This window comes from Aegilops tauschii, chromosome 4 (assembly GCF_002575655.3).
Source record: "Aegilops tauschii subsp. strangulata cultivar AL8/78 chromosome 4, Aet v6.0, whole genome shotgun sequence".
Taxonomy (NCBI): Eukaryota; Viridiplantae; Streptophyta; class Magnoliopsida; order Poales; family Poaceae; genus Aegilops; species Aegilops tauschii.
In genome coordinates, this window is record NC_053038.3 from 126,425,913 (window position 1) to 126,449,719 (window position 23,807).

Consider the following 23,807-nt stretch of genomic DNA (forward strand, 5'->3'; position numbering starts at 1 on the left):
ACCCCTCCCCATGGGCTAGTCCGAATTGGACTAGGAGGGGGGGCGCCCCCTTCCTTCTTTCTCCTTCTCCCTTCCCTTCTCCTTTCCAACAAGGAAAGGAGGAGTCCTACTCCCGGTGGGAGTAGGACTTCCCCCTTGGCGCGCCCTCCTCCTTGGCCGGCGGCCTTCCCCTTGCTCCTTTATATACGGGGGCAGGGGGGCACCCCATGGACACAACAATTGATCTATTGATCTCTTAGCCGTGTGCGGTGCCCCCCTCCACCATATTACACCTCGATAATATCGTGGCGGTGCTTAGGCGAAGCCCTGCGTCGGTAGAACATCATCATCGTCACCACACCGTCGTGCTGACGAAACTCTCCCCCAACACTCGGCTGGATCGGAGTTCGAGGGACGTCATCGAGCTGAACGTGTGCTGAACTCGGAGGTGCCGTGCGTTCGGTACTTGATCGGTCGGATCGTGAAGACGTACGACTACATCAACCGCGTTGTGTTAACGCTTCCGCTTTCGGTCTACGAGGGTACGTAGACAACACTCTCCCCTCTCGTTGATATGCATCACCATGATCTTGCGTGTGCGTAGGAATTTTTTTGAAATTACTATGTTCCCCAACAATTTGTTGGCGATAAATGCTAGCAGGGGCTTTCCGGGGATGCTTGGCAGCATAGACTGCATGCACTGGGAGTGGAAGAACTGCCCTTCTGCTTGGCAAGGGCAGTATAAGAGACATGTCAGGGCTTGCACTGGCATACTAGAGGCCGTGGCGTCTCAAGATCTCTGGATCTGGCACTCTTTCTTTGGCATGGCTGGATCACACAATGATATCAACGTGCTTCAGCGCTCGTCGGTGTTTGCTAGGCTTGCCGAAGGCAACAGCCCACTGGTGAACTTTACTGTCAACGGCCACACCTACGACAAAGGGTACTATTTGGATGACGGTATCTATCCTCAGTGGACCACTATTGTAAAGACAATACCCAACCCTGTTGGAGAGAAAAGGAAAAGATTTGCCCAAAAGCAAGAGAGTGCTAGAAAGGATGTCGGGCGTGCCTTTGGTGTTTTGCAATCTCGATGGGGCATCGTTCGGTATCCTGCTAATACTTGGAGCACGCGGAAACTATGGGAGGTGATGACTGCTTGTGTGATCATGCACAACATGATCGTACAAGACGAGCGCCCGGAACGTCTATACGATCAAGGCTTTCAGTTTCAGGATGAGAATGTTGTGCCTGAGCATGGAGTAGCGGCAACATTTGAGCAGTTCACTCAGTTTCATGAAGACATGCGTGATTGGGAAACTCACGTGTAACTGTAAAATGATTTGGTTGAGCATATGTGGACTCATGTTGGCAACCAATAGATGTATCTTCTTTTATTCGTTTGCAAAACTATGTGAAATTTTTTATTTTTATTTGGCCTGTAAACTATACTATTTATTTGAGCGGACTATTTTGTTTGTTAATTTTCATTTCACAATATGTTGAATGCAATGTAAAATTGGGCGGCCGCCGGGCGGGCGTGCGGGCGGCCGACCCAAACGGACAAAAAGCGGATGAAATCACCGTCCGTTTGAATCGGCCCGTTATTGCTCTGATGGGCATTGAGCGTCCCCGCCTTCCCCGGGATCATATTCATATCTGTCTACCTTTGCATCCAGGCTCGAATGCATACTCTGAAGAAACACAATTCTGTTGGGAGGTAGCACTACAATTTTGACTCGGTTGGATATGCTTCCAACATGATGACTTGGGGTGGGCCGGCTGCTGTACATGTAAACATGATGGCTTCAAAAGTCATAGCCAGAGATGGAGATGGACTAAACTGCTCTACCTACTCAGATAACATCGGAGTAGACAACATCGGATAGTTAGCTTTGTAACAAAGTTAGTTACCGATGCTTAGTGCGGCGTGTTCCCCCCTCTACGCGCATGGACTTAAAATAAGTGGCAACTCAAGCCTGCAAAGCACAAATTGACCAACACGAGCAATGAACATATATCTAACCTCTGACCACAAGTTTAATTACTCCCTACACTGCTATCTAACCTCTGATGCGTTCACAAATTGACCAACGAATAACTAACATATACCAGATTCTAATCTTTGGATCTCTTCTCAGTTTCTTTTTTAACACGTCCACTTCTTCTCAGCTGGCATCGTCAGCAACTGTTTGCTTATCACTGCGAACTTGGATAAAAGATTATATGATCACGGATTTCTTCACGAGACATCATCTGTGTCAGCTTCATATGATGTAGGAGCATCCTCTCACCTCTTTTCGCTGTAAATATATAACAAATGGTTGAAATCACAATTCTAGCTGTAAACTAACCTATAGCTAGAAGAAAGTTATTTCACAGAAACTGAAACATGAGAGGAGCCTGCTGTCAATTTTAAAGCAGAAGCCATGGGAATCATAATTTTAGCTTTTTTGAGGGAAAAAAATCATAATTCTAGCTACATGTCCATTTGGAACACAACGAATGACTTCATCTTCTCCAACCAAATCTCTACCCATGTACAAGGAGATTCAAAGTGGAAATGGAGTGGTTTGCTTATTCACAGAGATAAGTGGAGCCATTCATTTGATCTCTTGTACTGCAAACCAGCCTAGGAGGCTGGCAGCCATGCAGTATTAGCTTTCTTCTGCTTTCTCTCTCTCTGTAAATACAACTTTTTTTTACGGGTAAATACAACTTTCTTTTTATTACAACTAATCAAAATATGCAATAGACAAACCTACTGTCTTCTTCAAAAAGACAATAAAAACAGAAACCTGAGAGCAACGCCCTAAATCATGCATGCACACAAATCAGAGGCAAAAAAATGCACACGTCAAACACTGAGTAACTCTTTTTTCCTTTTCCTTTTCGAGGGAAACTCCTAGTTTATCTTATATTCTTATCTGAAACACATAACCGAACCCTGGTCTCTTCGTACTACTACGATTTTGACTTGGTTGCATAGCTCTGATTCTGAATGAGGGAACTCTGCGGAGTACTCCCTCTGTAAGGAAATTCACAATATTTCATATTTCTTTACAGAAGGAGTACATGTTAACGTGATGATGCTTCAAAAGTCATGGCAAGAGATGGACCAAACTGCTCTACCTACTCCAACCATCGTAGGTTAGCCTCGTAACAAAGCTATCCATGCTTAGTCCGGTGTGTTTCCACCGCTACGCGCATCGACTTAAAATAAGTGGCAACTCTTTTTCTTTTTTTTTTTGCGGGGTAAAATAAGTGGCAACTCAAACCTGCAAAGCACATAGATAACCCACACAAAGCAACGAGCATCTATCTAACCTCTGACCATATCATCATAAGTTAAAGTCTAATTACCCCGCAGACTGAGAGCTTGCTTTCGGAACTAGAAATTGACCAACGATTAACTAACAATATAGTTAACGGATTTTAACCCATGGACTTCTTCTTAGCTTTTCGTTTAACCCATGGACTTCTTGTCAGCTGTCATCGTCGATAACTGTATTTGTCTATCATTGCCAACTTGGATGAAGTTGTATGATCACGGATTTCTTCACAAGACATCATCGGTGTCAACTTCATATGACGTATTAGTAGGAGCATCTTCTGATCCCTTTTAACTGTAATAGAAAAACATACATAAATGGTTGAAAACCGTAATTCTAGCTAGAGAAAAAGTGAAACGTGAGAGGAACCTGCTGTCAGTTTTAAAGTAGAAGCTGAAGTGGCCCTTCTTCATGGAAATCATACTAATTCTAGCTACATGGGCTGTTTGGAACACAAGGAAGAATAACTTCATCTTCGAAGGCCTCCAACCAAATCCCTACCCTTGTACAAGGACATTCAAACTGGAAATGGAGTGCCTTGCTTATTCATCACAGAGCTAAGAGGAAAACTAAGCTTTCTTCTGCTTCCTCAATGTACAGCTCACTCTTTTTATTAAATAAAATTAATAAAAATATGCGATAGGAAAACCTGCTGTCTTCCTTAAAAAACTGAAACCTGAGAGGAACATCTTTAATCATGCATGCACACAAATCAGACACACACACACACAACACTGAGTAACCAGTGCAACTTTATTGCTCAACCAGCATATGTTTACTCTTCCCAGGCACAAGGAAAGCTTCTCCAACAATTTGATGATAGTGTAAGTGAAGACATAAGGCACACATCTTTAACAAATCAAAAATTTGGGCAACCAGGGTTCTCCACTGCTGCCTCCCGTCTTCTTTAACACATTTTAGCTTTAAACATACAAATGGTGACGCTGAAGAAAATTATCTACCACAAACAGAAACCTGTGGGGAACATCTTCAATCATGCATACACACAAATCACATACGGAAAAGATGCACGGGTCAAACAATGTGAGCAACCAATGCAACTTTGTTGCTAAATCAAGCATCTGTTTTACCTTCCACAAAGAAATTTGATGATACAACAGAAACTGAAGTTCATAAGACACAAAGCATAAAATCAAACTGCTGTGATCTGTTAAATTGCTAGTCACCTACAAGAGAAAGAGCATACATCCATACACTAGGAAAGGAAGATCAGGGTTCTCATTTCGTTGTGCATTATCGCAGCTACGCAGCATGTCTGCAACTACACCAAAATCCTGTGCATCTCTAAGCATCTAAACATTACAAGACACTACTCTGCGTCCCTACTTATTTCTACCATAAAAGTTTCGCCCCCTGTCCAAGCCATCCTGTAATGAAACAAAACTGCCGGGGCAAGATTTCTGTTGGTTTCATAATAGCATGGGCATGTGTTAAACACCATTACCTTCTTTATCTGCACTCTGAAATGAAGTGAAGAAAAGCAGCTAAAATTTGGAGTTATCATGGTCACCAGCTACCCATGTCGACATGGCATAGAGTACCCGCCCTTTCCACCCCTGCAGCAACCAACGGTTATCCACGTCGATGAGAAAGTCCTTGTGGTAGAGGCTCTTAACCTTATCCTTCACAAGCTTAACAACAGCCGGACTCAATGGCACCTGCCTCAGCCCAGCCCGGTGGCCCCGCACCTGCCATTGCTTATAAGTCTCGGGCCGATCCACCCGATCTGCACCCTCGCAGGCAATGACATTCAGGGCACACGGGCCGAAGATATCCCGCTCGATGAGCAGCCGGTCATCATTGTCACGGGGGATGGTCGCATCCAGCATGTCGAATTGCGCCGAATAGGTGAAGAGCGCCTCCCGGAATCGTGTCACGAAGAAAGGCGCGCTATAGGTTCCATTCACAACGCAGTCAATGAACACATCAGGCCGCATCTTGCGAATGTTGGTAAGGACCATGTCTCTAGGGCTCGGGATGTCCTGCCTGTCCATGATAACACTTTCATCCATCAAGTTGCTGAAACCATACTGGCTGGTGACGATGAGCACCTCATATGGGTCGATTTTTAGGTCCTCCGCATGGACTGTCTCCAACTTTGCGGGTATACCATGGTACTTGAATGGCACGCCAAACTCTTGGGCACATTTGCTGAGCCGACGGCCTGTCTCCTCAATCTGGAAGGCTGGGCGGAACCCAGGCTGAGGGACGTCAATGCCAGTGATCCTCACCTCCGGTGGCCCGCCTTCCCTTTCCGCTAGCATCTGTAGCAAACCTGGCCACTGGAATCCATATTCCACATTGTAATCCACGATGTGCAAGCGGCTCTTCCCGACCATGGCATCCATGATGATCTTGCCAACAAAAATAAAATTCACCTTCTTGAAACTGCTGGCTGCCATGTAGAGCTTGTAGGCCCTGAGGAACTCTCCGACCGAGGTGCTCTTCGCCACAAGCGACCGATACACATGGCTGCCCGTGCCTGCAAGGCGCGCTTCCAGTCCCTCGGCGAAACAATACGCCAGCCTCTGTGTGGCATCCCCCTTAGGCGATGAGTGTTGCTTAATCTGCCTGAGTAGCTCGTTCGATCCCCGGTGATCGCCCGTGGCCACCGCCTGCGCACAGTGGATGAGCATGGTGCGGAGGTCGACCTCGCTTGCACCCCGCCTCCCCCGCGCTGCCTTGCCGGTGCCCTTCCTGTGGTTCTTCTCGGCCTCGGTGCCCATTGCTATGTGCAGATCCTCTATCCCCTTCATGATGATGTCGTGGCCGTGAAGCATTATTTCCTCGACCATCTCGCCTACCCCAGTTTCCTCCTGTTCCGGCATCATCAGCTTGCATCTCCTGCCAGCCTCCGCCTCCAAGTCTTCCACGCCATGCCTGTTCTTGCGCCCCCGGCCATTACTGAACATCAACATTCTGAGTCTATCCACCTCCTCCTTCTTCAATTGGTCACCGGTGAAGTCGCGCGGTACCGGCCTGTTGGAAATGGCGTCGAGGGTGTTGTTGGTGGGCAAGAACTTGTTGGCCTCCTCCATGCCCTTGCGAAACGCCATGTTGAGCATGTCCACGTCACCGTCAGTCTGGCCATTGAAGAAGGCCGAAGCCGGGGTGCCTGGGCCACCTCGGCAAGCCGGCTGAGTAGCCGGCTTGGCCGCCTTCTCCGTGCCATTGTTCGACAAGGTCTTGGCGTCCTTGGCGGCGCTACTATTCGCGAAGGTCGCAAAGCTCTGAATGCCCGTGCTGCGGCCGTTCTGGCCAGCGGGGGCGACGAAATGGTCGTTGTTGCCCCTGGAGAGCGCCGGAGTGTGCCCGAAATATCCCGAGGTGGGCGTGCCGACGCCGGAAAAGAGGAGGTTGTTGGCACCGTCGACGGGGAAGCCCAGGCCGATGTATGGGGGGGAGTGGAGGGGCTGGGAGAGATCGATTCGCTCGTAAGGCCAGGTGGGATTGGCGGGGCCCAAGGCGCCGGGTGAGGAGGAACAGGAGGTGGAGTGGGCGGTGTTGGTGGCGGAGTGGGAGGAGGAGGTCGATTTGCCGGTGTTTGTGGCAGAGTCGGAGCAGGAGGAGGCCGATCTGGCGGTGGCAGAGTCGGAGGAGAAGGTGGAGCTGGCGACGGCGGTGTTGGCGGAGTCGTCGGTGTTGGAGTCGGAGATTATCTGGGCGAAGTGGTGCTGCGCGGAGAGGATGGCGGGGTGGTCGGGGTATTGGTAGAAGAACTTGTCGTCGATGTCCTCTTCCATGAGCATGCGCGAGATGAAGTCGAGGTCGTCTGAGGCGGGGGCGCGCGGGGGCGACGGCGTTGGCGGCAGGTCGAGGAAGAGCGACGGGGAGAAGGGCTCCGCGTCCCCCGCCCGCAGGAACTCGTCCGGCGTGGCGGCCATGGCCCAGGCCCAGGTGTCTGGCGTATATGGACGGAGGCGCGATGACGGTTAGCCAGCAATAGCAACAGTACTAGTGATGTTCTGTGGAGGGGGACTGGATGGGAGATGAGCTGGGCTATAATAATGAGATGGGGGAGTGGTTTGAGCTTGGCGTCCAAGCAAATCAAGCACGGCGAGGATGAGGAGAGCTCCGGCGCGCGGCGGAAGGTCGGGGAAGGTTCCGGGAAGGAGGACGAGATGCAGATGCAGATGCGGCTGCGGCTGCGGCTGCGGCGCGCGGCGACGACAAGAGGAAGGGATGGGACGAGGACGACGCTCGCTCGTAGAAAGTCGTAGTGGCCCCCCTGGTGGCGTTGGCGTCAAAGCCGCACGGGCACGTCGTTCGCTTTCATCTGGGCCGTTGGATCCACGAGCCCGCAAGGTTGAACTGGTCAACATCCATCAGGGGAGCACACACTGTGCATTTATGTGGGATCCTATACACCCGCTGTTGTCAACTGGGCCTTCTGTCGTCGCGCCATGTAAGCGATGGAGACTTCGAGGAGAGGGGACATGGCCGGTGAGACACTTGAAAAAGCTTTGCAATAAGTACGAGCAATCAGAAATAGCATCCATCCCCATACCGAATCCAGTAGATCATCTCCAACTGACCGACCCAAACGAACGTGAAATGTGTTGTCTTTTATCTGGTTGGGTGATTAAATGAACGTCCGTCTCATGTTCGCCATTTCATGGTCCATGATACTGTTGAGAAATTAAGTAATTGTTCGATTAATTTAATTCAATAATAAATTATTAACATGACATAGGCAGTGCTAATGACATACTGAATTTTGATGATGTACCGTGTACGCACGTACTAGGCAGATAGTAGAAACATCTATGCAAACCACTAGTACTGCACACATGAAAATAAAACAGGAGCGGGATAAATGTATTATACCCTCCAGTAGGCCAGTCGGCCGTAGCAGCAGCGGAGGCGTTGGCCTCATCGGTGATCCTCTTGTCAGCAGCGGCCTTCTCGGCAGCCGCGTGATCGGCAGTCGCGTAGGAGAGGCTCCCCAAAAACCTAATTGCCTCTCTCCCGTACAGGATCTGGAGAAGCGGGGTTTTGGAGGCCTTCTCTCCTGTCAGTCGTGTACGCGGTAGACGGCATGGGATCACCGAAGGCAGCAGCAGTGAAAGAAACGACCAGGGAGCAGTGGAGGTGTGAAGTGTTGTATCTTTGGTTGAGCTGCGATGCCTCATATATATATAACCAGTCGGGTAGGAGAACGGTCCAGCAATAAAACCGTTTAATTACAGACGTTTCATCTCCATAAAAACACGTTTAATTACAGACGTTTCCATCTTCATAATAAAACGTAATGGACTCTCCAATTTTGACCGGCAAAACATTGCATCGGCTCGGCTCATTCCCGCAACCCGCGGCGCGCGCGCGTCGTGACGAGGCGGGCGGTGGAGGAGGAGGAGCGCGCGTGTGGAACACCTCTCCTTCCTTCACACCAACTCATACTAGTGGGAGAAGAGCTCACCTTATAAGTTGGTGTAATCTCTCTCAACTAGCCATGTGGGACTAAACTTCCCACCACTCCCTTGACAGCTGGGTCCTTAGGGATTTTCTGAAATTGTTAAATGGGCCTATAGCCCAACTAATATTCAGCAATCCCCCACCAGATCCCGAAGGCCCATGGTGTTGTCCTATGTTGCAAACTCTGTTTTAATATACCGGTATTTTCAGTGGAGACCCGTTAAGGTTGAACATCCACCTAGAACAAATAGCTACACTCCTCCACAAGTGAACAATGGACTAGGCCTTGAATTGTCAATTTGGCGTGAAGGAGTTTCACCAAGTGTCTTACCAGTACAAGGCTGCCGAAGGCTGACCCCTCGGGTGGAGCATATTGGTCACTCCTGGCCTGTTCATGAACTTACTAGAGATTACCCTAATCTCATAGACTATGACCAGTAGTCAGGCTCATATAGGTGTGTTCCTCCAAAGATCGCTCTGTAGGATAGCATCTTACTTTTACAAGCCTTGGAACACAATAAGACAAAATTCAACCTGCCATACAGTTACCGAGAGTTGTGCATCTCCAACGGAGTGGGTTAGTTAAAATACTCTCCTCAGTTAACCACTAGCTTGTTTTCCCATGTCCTACTTCACGGGATCTCCGATCACATAGGTTGGGTTACTACCATGGCAACTCATGTGGGTCTCATACCCATCTCCCTCGATGCATTATCTATCACAACATGCGATAGCCCTTTGTAAAGGGATCTGCCAGATTCTTAGCCGTTTGGACATATTCCAACGCTATCACTCCGGAGTTTCTTAGTTTTCTGATAGCTTTTAGTCTCATTCTTATGTGTTTGTTGGACTTCATGTTGTCCTTTGAACTCTTCACCTTAGTGATGACAGTCTGATTGTCACAGTTCATATGGATAGCCGGAACCGGTTTATCAACCACTGGCAAGTCCATCAAAAGATCTCGAAGCCATCCTGCTTCGACATCAGATGTGTCTAATGCTGTTAATTCTGCTTCCATTGTCGATCTCGTTAAGATCGTTTGCTGGCAAGACTTCCAGGAAACATCGCCACCTCCAAGAGTAAACATATACCCAGTTGTGGCCTTCATCTCATCAGCATCAGAGATCCAATTCGCGTCACTACACCCTTCAAGTACCGACGGGTATCCGGTATAGTGAAGTCCATAGTTCATAGTACCCTTTGGATAGCGCATAACTCTTTCAATAGCACGCCAATGTACATCACCCGGTTTTGAAACAAACCAACTTAGTTTGCTCACAGGAAAAGCGATGCCAGGCCTCGTAGCACTCGCTAGGTACATAAGTGAACCAATGATTTGAGAGTATCATAATTGATCTATAGCCGTGCCTTTGGTCTTTCGAATCAACACACTATGATCATATGGTGTTTGAGATGGCGTGTAGTCCGCATATCCAAAACGACTCAACACCTTCTCAACATAATGGGATTGCAGAAGTGCAATCCCACCCTCATTATCTCTCAGTAGCTTGATGTTCAAGATAACATCAACCACACCAAGGTCTTTCATCTCAAAGTTCTGAGATAGAAACGACTTGACCTCCTCAATGACTTTGAGGTTGGTTTCGAATATCAGTATGTCATCAACATACAAGCACAGTATAACTCCTTCGCCCCCACCATGGCGATAGTATACACATTTGTCAGCTTCATTAACAACGAAACCAACAGATGTCAGAGTTGTATTAAACTTATCATGCCATTTCTTAGGTGCTTGTTTCAGGCCATACAAAGATTTCAGCAACCTACACACTTTTCCTTCCTGACCATCTATCACAAAGCCATCTGGCTATTGCATGTAGATTTCCTCGTTTAGCTCTCCATTCAGGAAAGCCGTCTTAACATCCATCTAGTGGACGAGAAGACCATGGGAGGCCGCCAACGAGAGTAATACTCGAATGGTGGTCAGTCTGGCCACAGGTGAATAAGTATCAAAGAAATCTTCCTCTTCTTTCTGGTCATAGCCCTTGGCCACAAGCCTAGCCTTGTACTTTTCAATCGTACCATCGGGCTTAAGCTTCTTTTTGAACACCCATTTACAACCCAATGGTTTACAGCCATAGGGGCGTTCAGTGATTTCCCATGTCCTGTTAGCCATGATGGAGTCCATCTCGCTATGGACCGCTTCTTTCTAGTAGTCAGCATCCGGAGACGCATAAGCTTCTGAAATAGAAGTGGGAGTATCATCCACAAGGTATACAAGGAAATCATCACCAAAAGACTTTGCAGTCCTCTGTCTCTTGCCGGGTTTACTTGTCATCCTCCTTAGGATTTCCATCATGTGTCTGTTCATAATATTCCATCGGAATGGCAGGTTCAGGAGTCTCATCAGATTCCAGCCTAGAAGTGATTTGCATATCTTTCATAGGAAAAATATCCTCAAAGAATGTAGCATCTTGGACTCCATAATCGTACCGACCTTCACGTCAGGTACCTCAGATTTCACTACCAGAAATCTATAGCCGACGCTATTCTTAGCGTATCCCAAATTAACGCAGTCCACGGTCTTTGGTCCAAGCTTACGCTTTTTGGGGATTGGCACATTGACTTTCGCCAAGCAGCCCCAAGTACGTAATGTTGGGAATCGTAGCATAATTTTAAAATTTTCCTACGTTCACCAAGATGCATCTATGGAGTATACTAGCAACGAGGGGAAGGGAGTGCATCTACATACCCTTGTAGATCGCGAGCGGAAGCGTTCCAATGAACGTGGATGACGGAGTCGTACTCGCCGTGATCCAAATCACCGATGACCGAGTGCTGAACGGACGGCACCTCCGCGTTCAACACACGTACGGTGCAGCGATGTCTCCTCCTTCTTGATCCAGCAAGGGGGAAGGAGAGGTTGATGGAGATCCAACAGCACGACGGCGTGGTGGTGGATGTAGCGGGTCTCGGCAGGGCTTTGCTAAGCTTCTGCGAGAGAGAGAGAGGTGTTGCAGGGGAGGAGGGAGGCGCCCAAGGCTGTTGTGTGCTGCCCTCCCTCCCCCCCTTTATATAGGCCCTCTGGGGAGCGCCGGCCCCAAGAGATGAGATCTCAAGGGGGGGGCGGCGGCCACAAGGGGGGAAGGGGTTGCCTTGCCCCCCAAGGCAAGGGGGAACTCCCCCCTAGGGTTCCCAACCCTAGGCGCAGGGGGGAGGCCCAAGGGGGGCGCCCCAGCCCACTAAGGGCTGGTTCCCTTCCACTTTCAGCCCACGGGGCCCTCCGGGATAGGTGGCCCCACCCGGTGGACCCCCGGGACCCTTCCGGTGGTCCCGGTACAATACCGGTAACCCCCGAAACTTTCCCGGTGGCCGAAACTGGACTTCCTATATATAATTCTTCACCTCCGGACCATTCCGGAACCTCTCGTGACGTCCGGGATCTCATCCGGGACTCCGAACAACTTTCGGGTTTCCGCATACATATATCTCTACAACCCTAGCGTCACCGAACCTTAAGTGTGTAGACCCTACGGGTTCGGGAGACATGCAGACATGACCGAGACGCCTCTCCGGTCAATAACCAACAGCGGGATCTGGATACCCATGTTGGCTCCCACATGTTCCACGATGATCTCATCGGATGAACCACGGTGTCGAGGATTCAATCAATCCGTATGCAGTTCCCTTTGTCAATCGGTATGTTACTTGCCCGAGATTCGATCGTCGGTATCCCAATACCTTGTTCAATCTCGTTACCGGCAAGTCTCTTTACTCGTACCGCAATGCATGATCCCGTGACTAACGCCTTAGTCACATTGAGCTCATTATGATGATGCATTACCGAGTGGGCCCAGAGATACCTCTCCGTCACACGGAGTGACAAATCCCAGTCTCGATCCGTGCCAACCCAACAGACACTTTCGGAGATACCCGTAGTGCACCTTTATAGTCACCCAGTTACGTTGTGACGTTTGGCACACCCAAAGCACTCCTACGGTATCCGGGAGTTGCACGATCTCATGGTCTAAGGAAAAGATACTTGACATTGGAAAAGCTCTAGCAAACGAAACTACACGATCTTTTATGCTATGCTTAGGATTGGGTCTTGTCCATCACATCATTCTCCTAATGATGTGATCTCGTTATCAATGACATCCAATGTCCATAGTCAGGAAACCATGACTATCTGTTGATCAACGAGCTAGTCAACTAGAGGCTTACTAGGGACACGTTGTGGTCTATGTATTCACACATGTATTACGATTTCCGGACAATACAATTATAGCATGAATAATAGACAATTACCATGAACAAAGAAATATAATAATAACCATTTATTATTGCCTCTAGGGCATATTTCCAACAGTCTCCCACTTGCACTAGAGTCAATAATCTAGATACATTGTGATGAATCGAACACCCATTGCGTCCTGGTGTTGATCATGTTTTGCCCTAGGGAGAGGTTTAGTCAACGGATCTGCTACATTCAGGTCCGTGTGTACTTTACAAATATCTATGTCTCCATTTTGAACACTTTCATGAATGGAGTTGAAGCGACGCTTGATATGCCTGGTCTTCCTGTGAAACCTGGGCTCCTTCGCAAGGGCAATAGCTCCAGTGTTGTCACAGAAGAGAGTCATTGGGCCCAACGCATTGGGAATCACCCCTAGATCGGTGATGAACTCCTTCATCCAGACTGCTTCCTGTGCTGCCTCCGAGGCTGCCATGTACTGCGCTTCACATGTAGATCCCGCCACGACGCTTTGCTTGCAACTGCACCAGCTTACTGCTCCTCCATTCAAAATGTACACGTATCCGGTCTGTGACTTCGAGTCATCCAGATCTGTGTCGAAGCTAGCGTCGACGTAACCCTTTACGACGAGCTCTTCGTCACCTCCATAAACGAGAAACATATCCTTAGTCCTCTTCAGGTACTTCAGGATATTCTTGACCGCTGTCCAGTGTTCCTTGCCGGGATTACTTTGGTACCTTCCTACCAAACTTACGGCAAGGTTTACATCAGGTCTGGTACACAGCATGGCATACATAATAGACCCTATGGCCGAGGCATAGGGGATGACACTCATCTCTTCTATATCTTCTGCCGTGGTCGGGCATTGAGCCGTGCTCAACTGCACACTTTGCAATACAGGCAAGAACCCCTTCTTGGACTGATCCATATTGAACTTCTTCAATATCTTGTCAAGGTATGTACTCTGTGAAAGACCAATGAGGCGTCTTGATCTGTCTCTATAGATCTTGATGCCTAATATATAAGCAGCTTCTCCAAGGTCCTTCATTGAAAAACACTTATTCAAATAGGCCTTTATACTTTCCAAGAATTCTATATCATTTCCAATCAACAATATGTCACCCACATATAATATGAGAAATGCTACAGAGCTCCCACTCACTTTCTTGTAAACACAGGCTTCTCCATAAGTCTGTGTAAACCCAAACGCTTTGATCATCTCATCAAAGCGAATGTTCCAACTCCGAGATGCTTGCACCAGCCATAGATTGAGCGCTGGAGCTTGCACACTTTGTTAGCATTCTTAGGATCGACAAAACCTTCCGGCTGCATCATATACAACTCTTCCTTAAGGAAGCCGTTAAGGAATGCCGTTTTGACGTCCATCTGCCATATCTCATAATCATAGTATGCGGCAATTGCTAACATGATTCGGACGGACTTCAGCTTCGCTACGGGTGAGAAAGTCTCATCGTAGTCAACCCCTTGAACTTGTCGATAACCCTTAGCGACAAGTCGAGCTTTGTAGATGGTCACATTACCATCTGCGTCCGTCTTCTTCTTAAAGATCCATTTGTTTTCTATGGCTCGCCGCTCATCGGGCAAGTCAGTCAAAGTCCATACTTTGTTTTCATACATGGATCCTATCTCGGATTTCATGGCTTCTAGCCATTTGTCGGAATCCGGGCCCGCCATCGCTTCTTCATAGTTCGAAGGTTCACCGTTGTCTAACAACATGATTTCCAGGACAGGGTTACCGTACCACTCTGGTGCGGAACGCGTCCTTGTGGACCTACGAAGTTCGGTAACTTGATCCGAAGCTTCAGGATCATCATCATTAACTTCCTCCCCAGTCGGTGTAGGCACCACAGGAACATTTTCCCGCGCTGCGCTACTTTCCGGTTCGGAAGGGGTGACTATCACCTCATCAAGTTCCACTTTCCTCCCACTCAATTCTTTCGAGAGAAACTCCTTCTCCAGAAAGGACCCGTTCTTGGCAACGAAGATCTTGCCTTCGGATCTGCGGTAGAAGGTATACCCAATAGTTTCCTTAGGGTATCCTATGAAGACGCATTTTTCCGATTTGGGTTCGAGCTTTTCAGGTTGAAGTTTCTTGACATAAGCATCGCATCCCCAAACTTTTAGAAACGACAGCTTAGGTTTCTTCCCAAACCATAATTCATACGGTGTCGTCTCAACGGATTTCGACGGAGCCCTATTTAAAGTGAATGCGGCAGTCTCTAAAGCATAACCCCAGAATGAGAGCCGTAAATCGGTAAGAGACATCATAGATCGCACCATATCCAATAGAGTGCGATTACGACGTTCGGACACACCATTTCTCTGAGGTGTTCCAGGCGGCGTGAGTTGTGAAACTATTCCACATTTCCTTAAGTGTGCACCAAACTCGTGACTTAAATATTCTCCACCACGATCTGATCGTAGGAATTTTATTCTCCTGTCACGTTGATTCTCGACTTCACTCTGAAATTCCTTGAACTTTTCAAAGGTTTCAGACTTGTGTTTCATTAGGTAGACATACCCATATCTACTTAAATCATCAGTGAGAGTGAGAACATAACGATATCCTCCGCGAGCCTCAACACTCATTGGACCGCACACATCGGTATGTATGATTTCCAATAAGTTGGTTGCTCGCTCCATTGTTCCGGAGAACGGAGTCTTGGTCATCTTACCCATAAGGCATGGTTCGCACGTGTCAAATGATTCGTAATCAAGAGACTCCAAAAGTCCATCTGCATGGAGCTTCTTCATGCGCTTGACACCAATGTGACCAAGGCGGCAGTGCCACAAGTATGTGGGACTATCGTTATCAACTTTACATTTTTTGGTATTCACACTATGAACATGTGTAACATCACGTTCGAGATTCATCAAAAATAAACCATTGACCAGCGGGGCATGACCATAAAACATATCTCTCAAATAAATAGAACAACCATTATTCTCAGATTTAAATGAGTAGCCATCTCGAATTAAACGAGATCCAGATACAATGTTCATGCTCAAAGCTGGCACTAAATAACAATTATTGAGGTTTAAAACTAATCCCGTGGGTAGATGCAGAGGTAGCGTGCCAACGGCGATCACATCGACCTTGGAACCATTCCCGACGCGCATCGTCACCTCGTCCTTTGCCAGTCTCCGTTTATTCCGTAGTTCTTGCTTTGAGTTACAAATATGAGCAACCGCACCGGTATCAAATACCCAGGAGCTACTACGAGTACTGGTAAGGTACACATCAATTACTTGTATATCACATATACCTTGGGTGTTGCCAGCCTTCTTCTTGTCCGCTAAATATTTGGGGCAGTTCCGCTTCCAGTGACCACTTCCCTTGCAATAAAAGCACTCAGTCTCGGGCTTGGGTCCATTCTTTGACTTCTTCCCGGTAACTGGTTTACCGGGCGCGGCAACTCCCTTGCCGTCCTTCTTGAAGTTCTTCTTACCCTTGCCCTTCTTGAACTTAGTGGTTTTATTCACCATCAACACTTGGTGTTCTTTTCTGATCTCCCCTTCCGCTGATTTTAGCATTGAATATACCTCGGGAATGGTCTTTTCCATCCCCTGCATATTGTAGTTCATCACAAAGCTCTTGTAGCTTGGTGGAAGCGACTGGAGGATTCTGTCAATGACCGCGTCATCCGGGAGATTAACTCCCAGCTGAGACAAGCGGTTGTGCAACCCAGACATTCTGAGTATGTGCTCACTAACAGAACTGTTCTCCTCCATTTTACAGCTGAAGAACTTGTCGGAGACTTCATATCTCTCGACCCGGGCATGAGCTTGAAAAACCAGTTTCAGCTCCTCGAACATCTCATATGCTCCATGTTTCTCAAAACGCTTTTGGAGATCCGGTTCTAAGCTGTAAAGCATGCCGCACTGAACGAGGGAGTAATCATCAGCACGCTGCTGCCAAGCGTTCATAACGTCTTGGTTCTCTGGGATTGGTGCTTCACCTAGCGGTGCTTCTAAGACATAATCTTTCTTGGCTACTATGAGGATGAGCCTCAGGTTCCGGACCCAGTCCGTATAATTGCTGCCATCATCTTTCAGCTTGGTTTTCTCTAGGAACGCGTTGAAATTGAGGACAACGTTGGCCATTTGATCTACAATACATAGTGTAAAGATTTTAGACTAAGTTCATGATAATTAAGTTCATATAATCAAATTATTTAATGAACTCCCACTCAGATAGACATCCCTCTAGTCATCTAAGTGAAACATGATCCGAATTCAACTAGGCCGTGTCCGATCATCACGTGAGACGGACTAGTCAAGATCGGTGAACATCTCCATGTTGATCGTATCTTCTATACGACTCATGCTCGACCTTTCGGTCCTCCGTGTTCCGAGGCCATGTCTGTACATGCTAGGCTCGTCAAGTCAACCTAAGTGTATTGCGTGTGTTCCGAGGCCATGTCTGTACATGCTAGGCTCGTCAACACCCGTTGTATTCGAACGTTAGAATCTATCACACCCGATCATCATGTGGTGCTTCGAAACAACGAACCTTCGCAACGGTGCATAGTTAGGGTGAACACTTTCTTGAAATTATTATAAGGGATCATCCTACTTGCTACCGTCGTTCTAAGCAAATAAGATGCAAAAACATGATAAACATCACATGCAATCAAATAGTCACATGATATGGCCAATATCATCATGCTCCTTTGATCTCCATCTTCGGGGCACCATGATCATCTTTGTCACCGGCATGACACCATGATCTCCATCATCATGATCTCCATCATTGTGTCTTCATGAAGTCGTCACGCCAACGATTACTTCTACTTCTATGGCTAACCCGTTTAGCAACAAAGTAAAGTAATTTACATGGCGTTATTCAATGACACGCAGGTCATGCAAAATAATAAAGACAACTCCTATGGCTCCTGCCGGTTGTCATACTCATCGACATGCAAGTCGCGATTCCTATTACAAGAATATGATCAATCTCATACATCACATATATCATTCATCACATCTTCTGGCCATATCACATCACATAGCACTTGCTGCAAAAACAAGTTAGACGTCCTCTAATTGTTGTTGCAAGTTTTTACGTGGTTTGTAGGTTTCTAGCAAGAACGTTTTCTTACCTACGTATGACCACAACGTGATTTGCCAATTTCTATTTACCCTTCATAAGGACCCTTTTCATCGAATCCGTTTCGACTAAAGTAGGAGAGACAGACACCCGCTAGCCACCTTATGCAACTAGTGCATGTCAGTCGGTGGAACCTGTCTCACGTAAGCGTACGTGTAAGGTCGGTCCGGGCCGCTTCATCCTACAATGCCGCCGAAACAAGAAACGACTAGTAGCGGCAAGAAGAATTGGCAAACTCAACGCCCACAACTACTTTGTGTTCTACTCGTGCATAGTAACTACGCATAGACCGGCTCATGATGCCACTGTTGGGAATCGTAGCATAATTTTAAAATTTTCCTACGTTCACCAAGATGCATCTATGGAGTATACTAGCAACGAGGGGAAGGGAGTGCATCTACATACCCTTGTAGATCGCGAGCGGAAGCGTTCCAATGAACGTGGATGACGGAATCGTACTCGCCGTGATCCAAATCACCGATGACCGAGTGCCGAACGGACGGCACCTCCGCGTTCAACACACGTACGGTGCAGCGACGTCTCCTCCTTCTTGATCCAGCAAGGGGGAAGGAGAGGTTGATGGAGATCCAACAGCATGACGGCGTGGTGGTGGATGTAGCGGGTCTCGGCAGGGCTTTGCTAAGCTTCTGCGAGAGAGAGAGAGAGGTGTTGCAGGGGAGGAGGGAGGCGCCCAAGGCTGTTGTGTGCTGCCCTCCCTCCCCCCCTTTATATAGGCCCTCTGGGGGGGCGCCGGCCCCAAGAGATGAGATCTCAAGGGGGGGGCGGCGGCCACAAGGGGGGAAGGGGTTGCCTTGCCCCCCAAGGCAAGGGGGAACTCCTCCCTAGGGTTCCCAACCCTAGGCGCAGGGGGGAGGCCCAAGGGGGGAGCCCCAGCCCACTAAGGGCTGGTTCCCTTCCACTTTCAGCCCACGGGGCCCTCCGGGATAGGTGGCCCCACCCGGTGGACCCCCGGGACCCTTCCGGTGGTCCCGGTACAATACCGGTAACCCCCGAAACTTTCCCGGTGGCCGAAACTGGACTTCCTATATATAATTCTTCACCTCCGCACCATTCCGGAACCTCTCATGACGTCCTGGATCTCATCCGGGACTCCGAACAACTTTTGGGTTTCCGCATACATATATCTCTACAACCCTAGCGTCACCGAACCTTAAGTGTGTAGACCCTACGGGTTCGGGAGACATGCAGACATGACCGAGACGCCTCTCCGGTCAATAACCAACAGCGGGATCTGGATACCCATGTTGGCTCCTACATGTTCCACGATGATCTCATTGGATGAACCACGGTGTCGAGGATTCAATCAATCCGTATGCAATTCCCTTTGTCAATCGGTATGTTACTTGCCCGAGATTCGATCGTCGGTATCCCAATACCTTGTTCAATCTCGTTACCGGCAAGTCTCTTTACTCGTACCGCAATGCATGATCCCGTGACTAACGCCTTCGTCACATTGAGCTCATTATGATGATGCATTACCGAGTGGGCCCAGAGATACCTCTCCGTCACATGGAGTGACAAATCCCAGTCTCGATCCGTGCCAACCCAACAGACACTTTCGGAGATACCCGTAGTGCAACTTTATAGTCACCCAGTTACGTTGTGACGTTTGGCACACCCAAAGCACTCCTACGGTATCCGGGAGTTGCACGATCTCATGGTCTAAGGAAAAGATACTTGACATTGGAAAAGCTCTAGCAAACGAAACTACACGATCTTTTATGCTATGCTTAGGATTGGGTCTTGTCCATCACATCATTCTCCTAATGATGTGATCTCGTTATCAATGACATCCAATGTCCATAGTCAGGAAACCATGACTATCTGTTGATCAACGAGCTAGTCAACTAGAGGCTTACTAGGGACACGTTGTGGTCTATGTATTCACACATGTATTATGATTTCCGGACAATACAATTATAGCATGAATAATAGACAATTACCATGAACAAAGAAATATAATAATAACCATTTATTATTGCCTCTAGGGCATATTTCCAACACGTAAGTATGAGAGTGTCGTTCTTCTCTTTTCCCATTGTTCATAGGGAGTGATCTCATTATCTTTTGTCAGAACTTTATTCAGGACATGACATGATGTCAATATAGCCTCCCCCACCATGCCTTGGATAAACCCGATGTATCTAACATGGCATTAACCAAATCTGTTAGAGTACGGTTTTTCCGTTTGGCAACCCCTTATGACTGAGGTGAATAGGGAGGCGTCCTCTCATGAATAATTTCGTGTTCCGCATAGAAAGAATCAAACTCATTAGAGAAATATTCTCCACCACGATCTGACCGGACTCGTTTTATTTTCTTTTCAAGTTGATTCTCAACTTCCGCCTTATAGATTTTAAAGTAGTGTAGAGCCTCATCTTTAGTGTTTAAAAGATATACGTAGCAATATCTAGTAGAATCATCTATCAGCATCATGAAGTATCTTTTTCCACCTTTAGTCAATACACCATTCATCTCACAAAGATCAGAATGTATGAGTTCTAACGGCGTCAAATGTCTCTCCTCTGCAGCCTTATGGGGCTTGCGAGGTTGCTTTGCTTGCACACACGAATGGCACTTAGAACCTTTGGATAAAGTGAAACTTGGGATTAAATTCAGTTTTGCTAACTGCATCATATTACCAAAACCAATGTGACAAAGAAGTGAATGCCAAACTTCTGTTTCATTAACACTCGAATGAATATTGTTCACGACTTTATTACAAAAATCAGCGAGGGAAAAGCGGAATAGACCTCCGCATTCATAACCTTTTCCAACAAACAGTCCATATTTCGTAACAACTACTTTATTAGACTCGAATACCAACTTAAACCCTTCTCTACATAGAAGGGAACCACTAACGAGATTCTTCTTGATGGTGGGGACATGCTGCACGTTCTTCAGTTGCACGATCCTCCCCGAAGTAAACTTCAGATCGACCGTGCCAACACCATGAACAGAAGCACTCGCGCCGTTCCCCATCAGTACGGACCCGTTCCCTGTGGCCTGATAAGAAGAAAACAATGAAATGTCAGCACACACATGAATATTTGCACCTGTGTCAATCCACCAATCGGTAGACTGACAAACTAAAAATGCAGTAAACAAATTACCGTACCCAGATGGCCCACTCTCATCGTTGCTCACAATCATGTTGACAGTCTTGGAGTCCTGTCCTGGCTTCTTAAACTTGTTTGGGCACTTGGCAGCCCAATGTTCATCTGAACCACAAGTGAAACAACCACCCTTCTTCTTATCTTTCTTGAAGGTATTCTTGCCCTTCTTCTTAAACTCGGTATTCTATTGGACACCAGTCTTCCCCTTGGGCTTGTGGGGGTTGAAGTTCTTCTGCACCACATTGGCGACAGAGGTCCCTTCGGTCCCTTTTCCGTGCGAGTCCTTTGCCCTCAAATTCTGCTCGACACTCAGATGGCCAATGACATCCTCAACTGAGAATTCACGCCTCTGATGTTTTAGAGTAGTGGCACAGTTCCTCCAAGAATTGGGTAACTTAGCGATAATGCAACCCGCGACAAATTTGCCCGGCAGCACACACTTGAGAAGCTCAAGCTCCTTAGCTATGCACTGTATCTCATGAGCCTGTTCCAATACAGAATGGTTTTCGACCATTTTGTAATCGTGGAGCTGCTCCATAATATACATCTCGCTCCCAGCATCCATTGCGCCGAATTTAGATTTGAGCGCCTCCCACAAGTCCTTGGCAACCCGCATATGTAAGTATGCATCAACCAGCTTATCTCCGACCACGCTCAGAACGCATACAACAAAGACGACGGTGGCCTCCCTGAACGCCTTCTCCTGTTCAGGAGTGATCGTTCCCATGGGAGTAACACCGGCGACCCAGAACACGTTCATCGCCGTGAGCCATAAGATGGTTTTGGTCTGCCAACGCTTAAAGTACGCCCCCGTAAATGGGGCTGGTTTCAGTGCAGCAGCAAAACCATGGATCGAAAATTTCCTACACAGATTAGGTTTTTGGATTGTTGAGAAATTAAGCAATTGTTCAATTAATTTAATCCAATAATAAATCATGAACATGACATAGGCAGTGCTAATGACATACTGAATATGATGTACGCATGTACTAGGCAGATAGTAGAAACATCTAAGAAAACCACTAGGACTGCACACATGAAAATAAACAGGAGCGGGGTAAATGTGTTATGCCCTCCAGTAGGCCAGTCGGCCGTAGCAGCAGCGAAGGCGTTGGCCTCGTCGGCGATCCTCTTGTCAGCAGCGGCCTTCTCGGCAGCCGTGTGATCAGCGTTAGTGCTCATGGTGAAGACGAAGGTGATGCGGAAGTAGTTGACGTAGAGGAAGTAGTCGAACAGAGGCGAGCAGTCGCGTAGGAGACGCTCCCCAAAAACCAAATTGCCTCTCCCCCGTACAGGATCTGGAGAAGCGGGGTTTCGGAGGCCTTCTCTCCTGTCAGTCGTGTACGCGGTAGACGGCATGGGATCACCGAAGGCAGCATCAGTGAAAGGAACGACCAGGGAGCAGTGGAGGTGTGAAGTGTTGTATCTTTGGTTGAGCTGCGATGCCTCATATATATATAGCCAGTCGGGTAGGAGAATGGTCCAGCAATAAAACCGTTTAATTACAGATGTTTCATCTCCATAAAAACACGTTTAATTATAGACGTTTCCATCTCCACAATAGAACGTATTTATTAGTGAAAGGCCTGCTTTGGAAAGGCCTGAAAACAAATATATACATAAATATCTTCTCTAAATTCGGAAATGGCGCAAAGGAATAAAAAAGACAAGGTATAATAGTTAGTACCATCCTGTAGTGCACTAATGTCTTCTTCAATGTGCAAACAAAGATCTTGTTGTTTTTCGTCGTTAGTTTCTTTATCCTAACAATCTTTCTGAGTTTCTTGACTTGTGTGATATTCATGGACAACTCATTTCCCCATATGCAAAATGGGTTGAACAGTGGGTCAAAACCTCCGACAGCAGGACCTACATGTGCAAGACCAAATTCTTAAAACCTAAATATTAGAATGGTTCCTGCAATTGCACAATAATGTGCTATTAGACAAAGGACCATGCATGTGCACACCTCGATTGTAAACCTCAGTGCTTCCCATTGTTTCCCTGCAACACATATAAGGTAGTTATTGATAAAGTTAAGTGAGGATTGGCATACTATCAGTAAAATATGTTGATGAAAAATAAACACATTGCAGATTCAACAGATTAATTCGAGCCACATGGAAAAGCCATTTATCCAAACTAAGAATGATTAAGAACCAGGAAATATAGCAATTGTATATGTTTCTCGTGTATTTAGTATAGCCAAATTCGATTTATTCCTCACATGCATAACAATACAAAATTGTACCCACAACAATTGAACATCGCATTGCAGAACTGAACCAAACAGTTAACTAAACACCACAACAAATGAACCAAACATTAGCTGAGCACCACATTGCACAATATAACATACTCCTAATAGAAGATCAGGTAGTTAACCAAACCAAGCATGCTTAACAACTTGGAAATATAGCAGTTGTATTTGTTTCTCATGTATTTAGTACAGCCAAATTTGATTTATTTCTCACATGGAAGACAATAAAAAATGCACCCACGACAATTGAACATCGCATTGTAGAATTGAACCAAACAGTTAACTAAACACCACAACAAATGAACCAAACATTAAC

At 47.1% G+C, this 23,807-nt stretch overlaps 1 protein-coding gene across 1 annotated transcript; it reads right to left on the reverse strand.

Moving 5' to 3' along the window:
- Positions 1-4,356: 4,356 nt before the first annotated feature.
- Positions 4,357-7,556, reverse strand: LOC109757791 (scarecrow-like protein 34). Its single transcript, XM_020316624.4, has one exon. The coding sequence runs from the start codon at positions 7,214-7,216 to the stop codon at positions 4,817-4,819; it is 2,400 nt and encodes a 799-aa protein (XP_020172213.1). The 5' UTR covers positions 7,217-7,556; the 3' UTR covers positions 4,357-4,816.
- Positions 7,557-23,807: the final 16,251 nt, after the last annotated feature.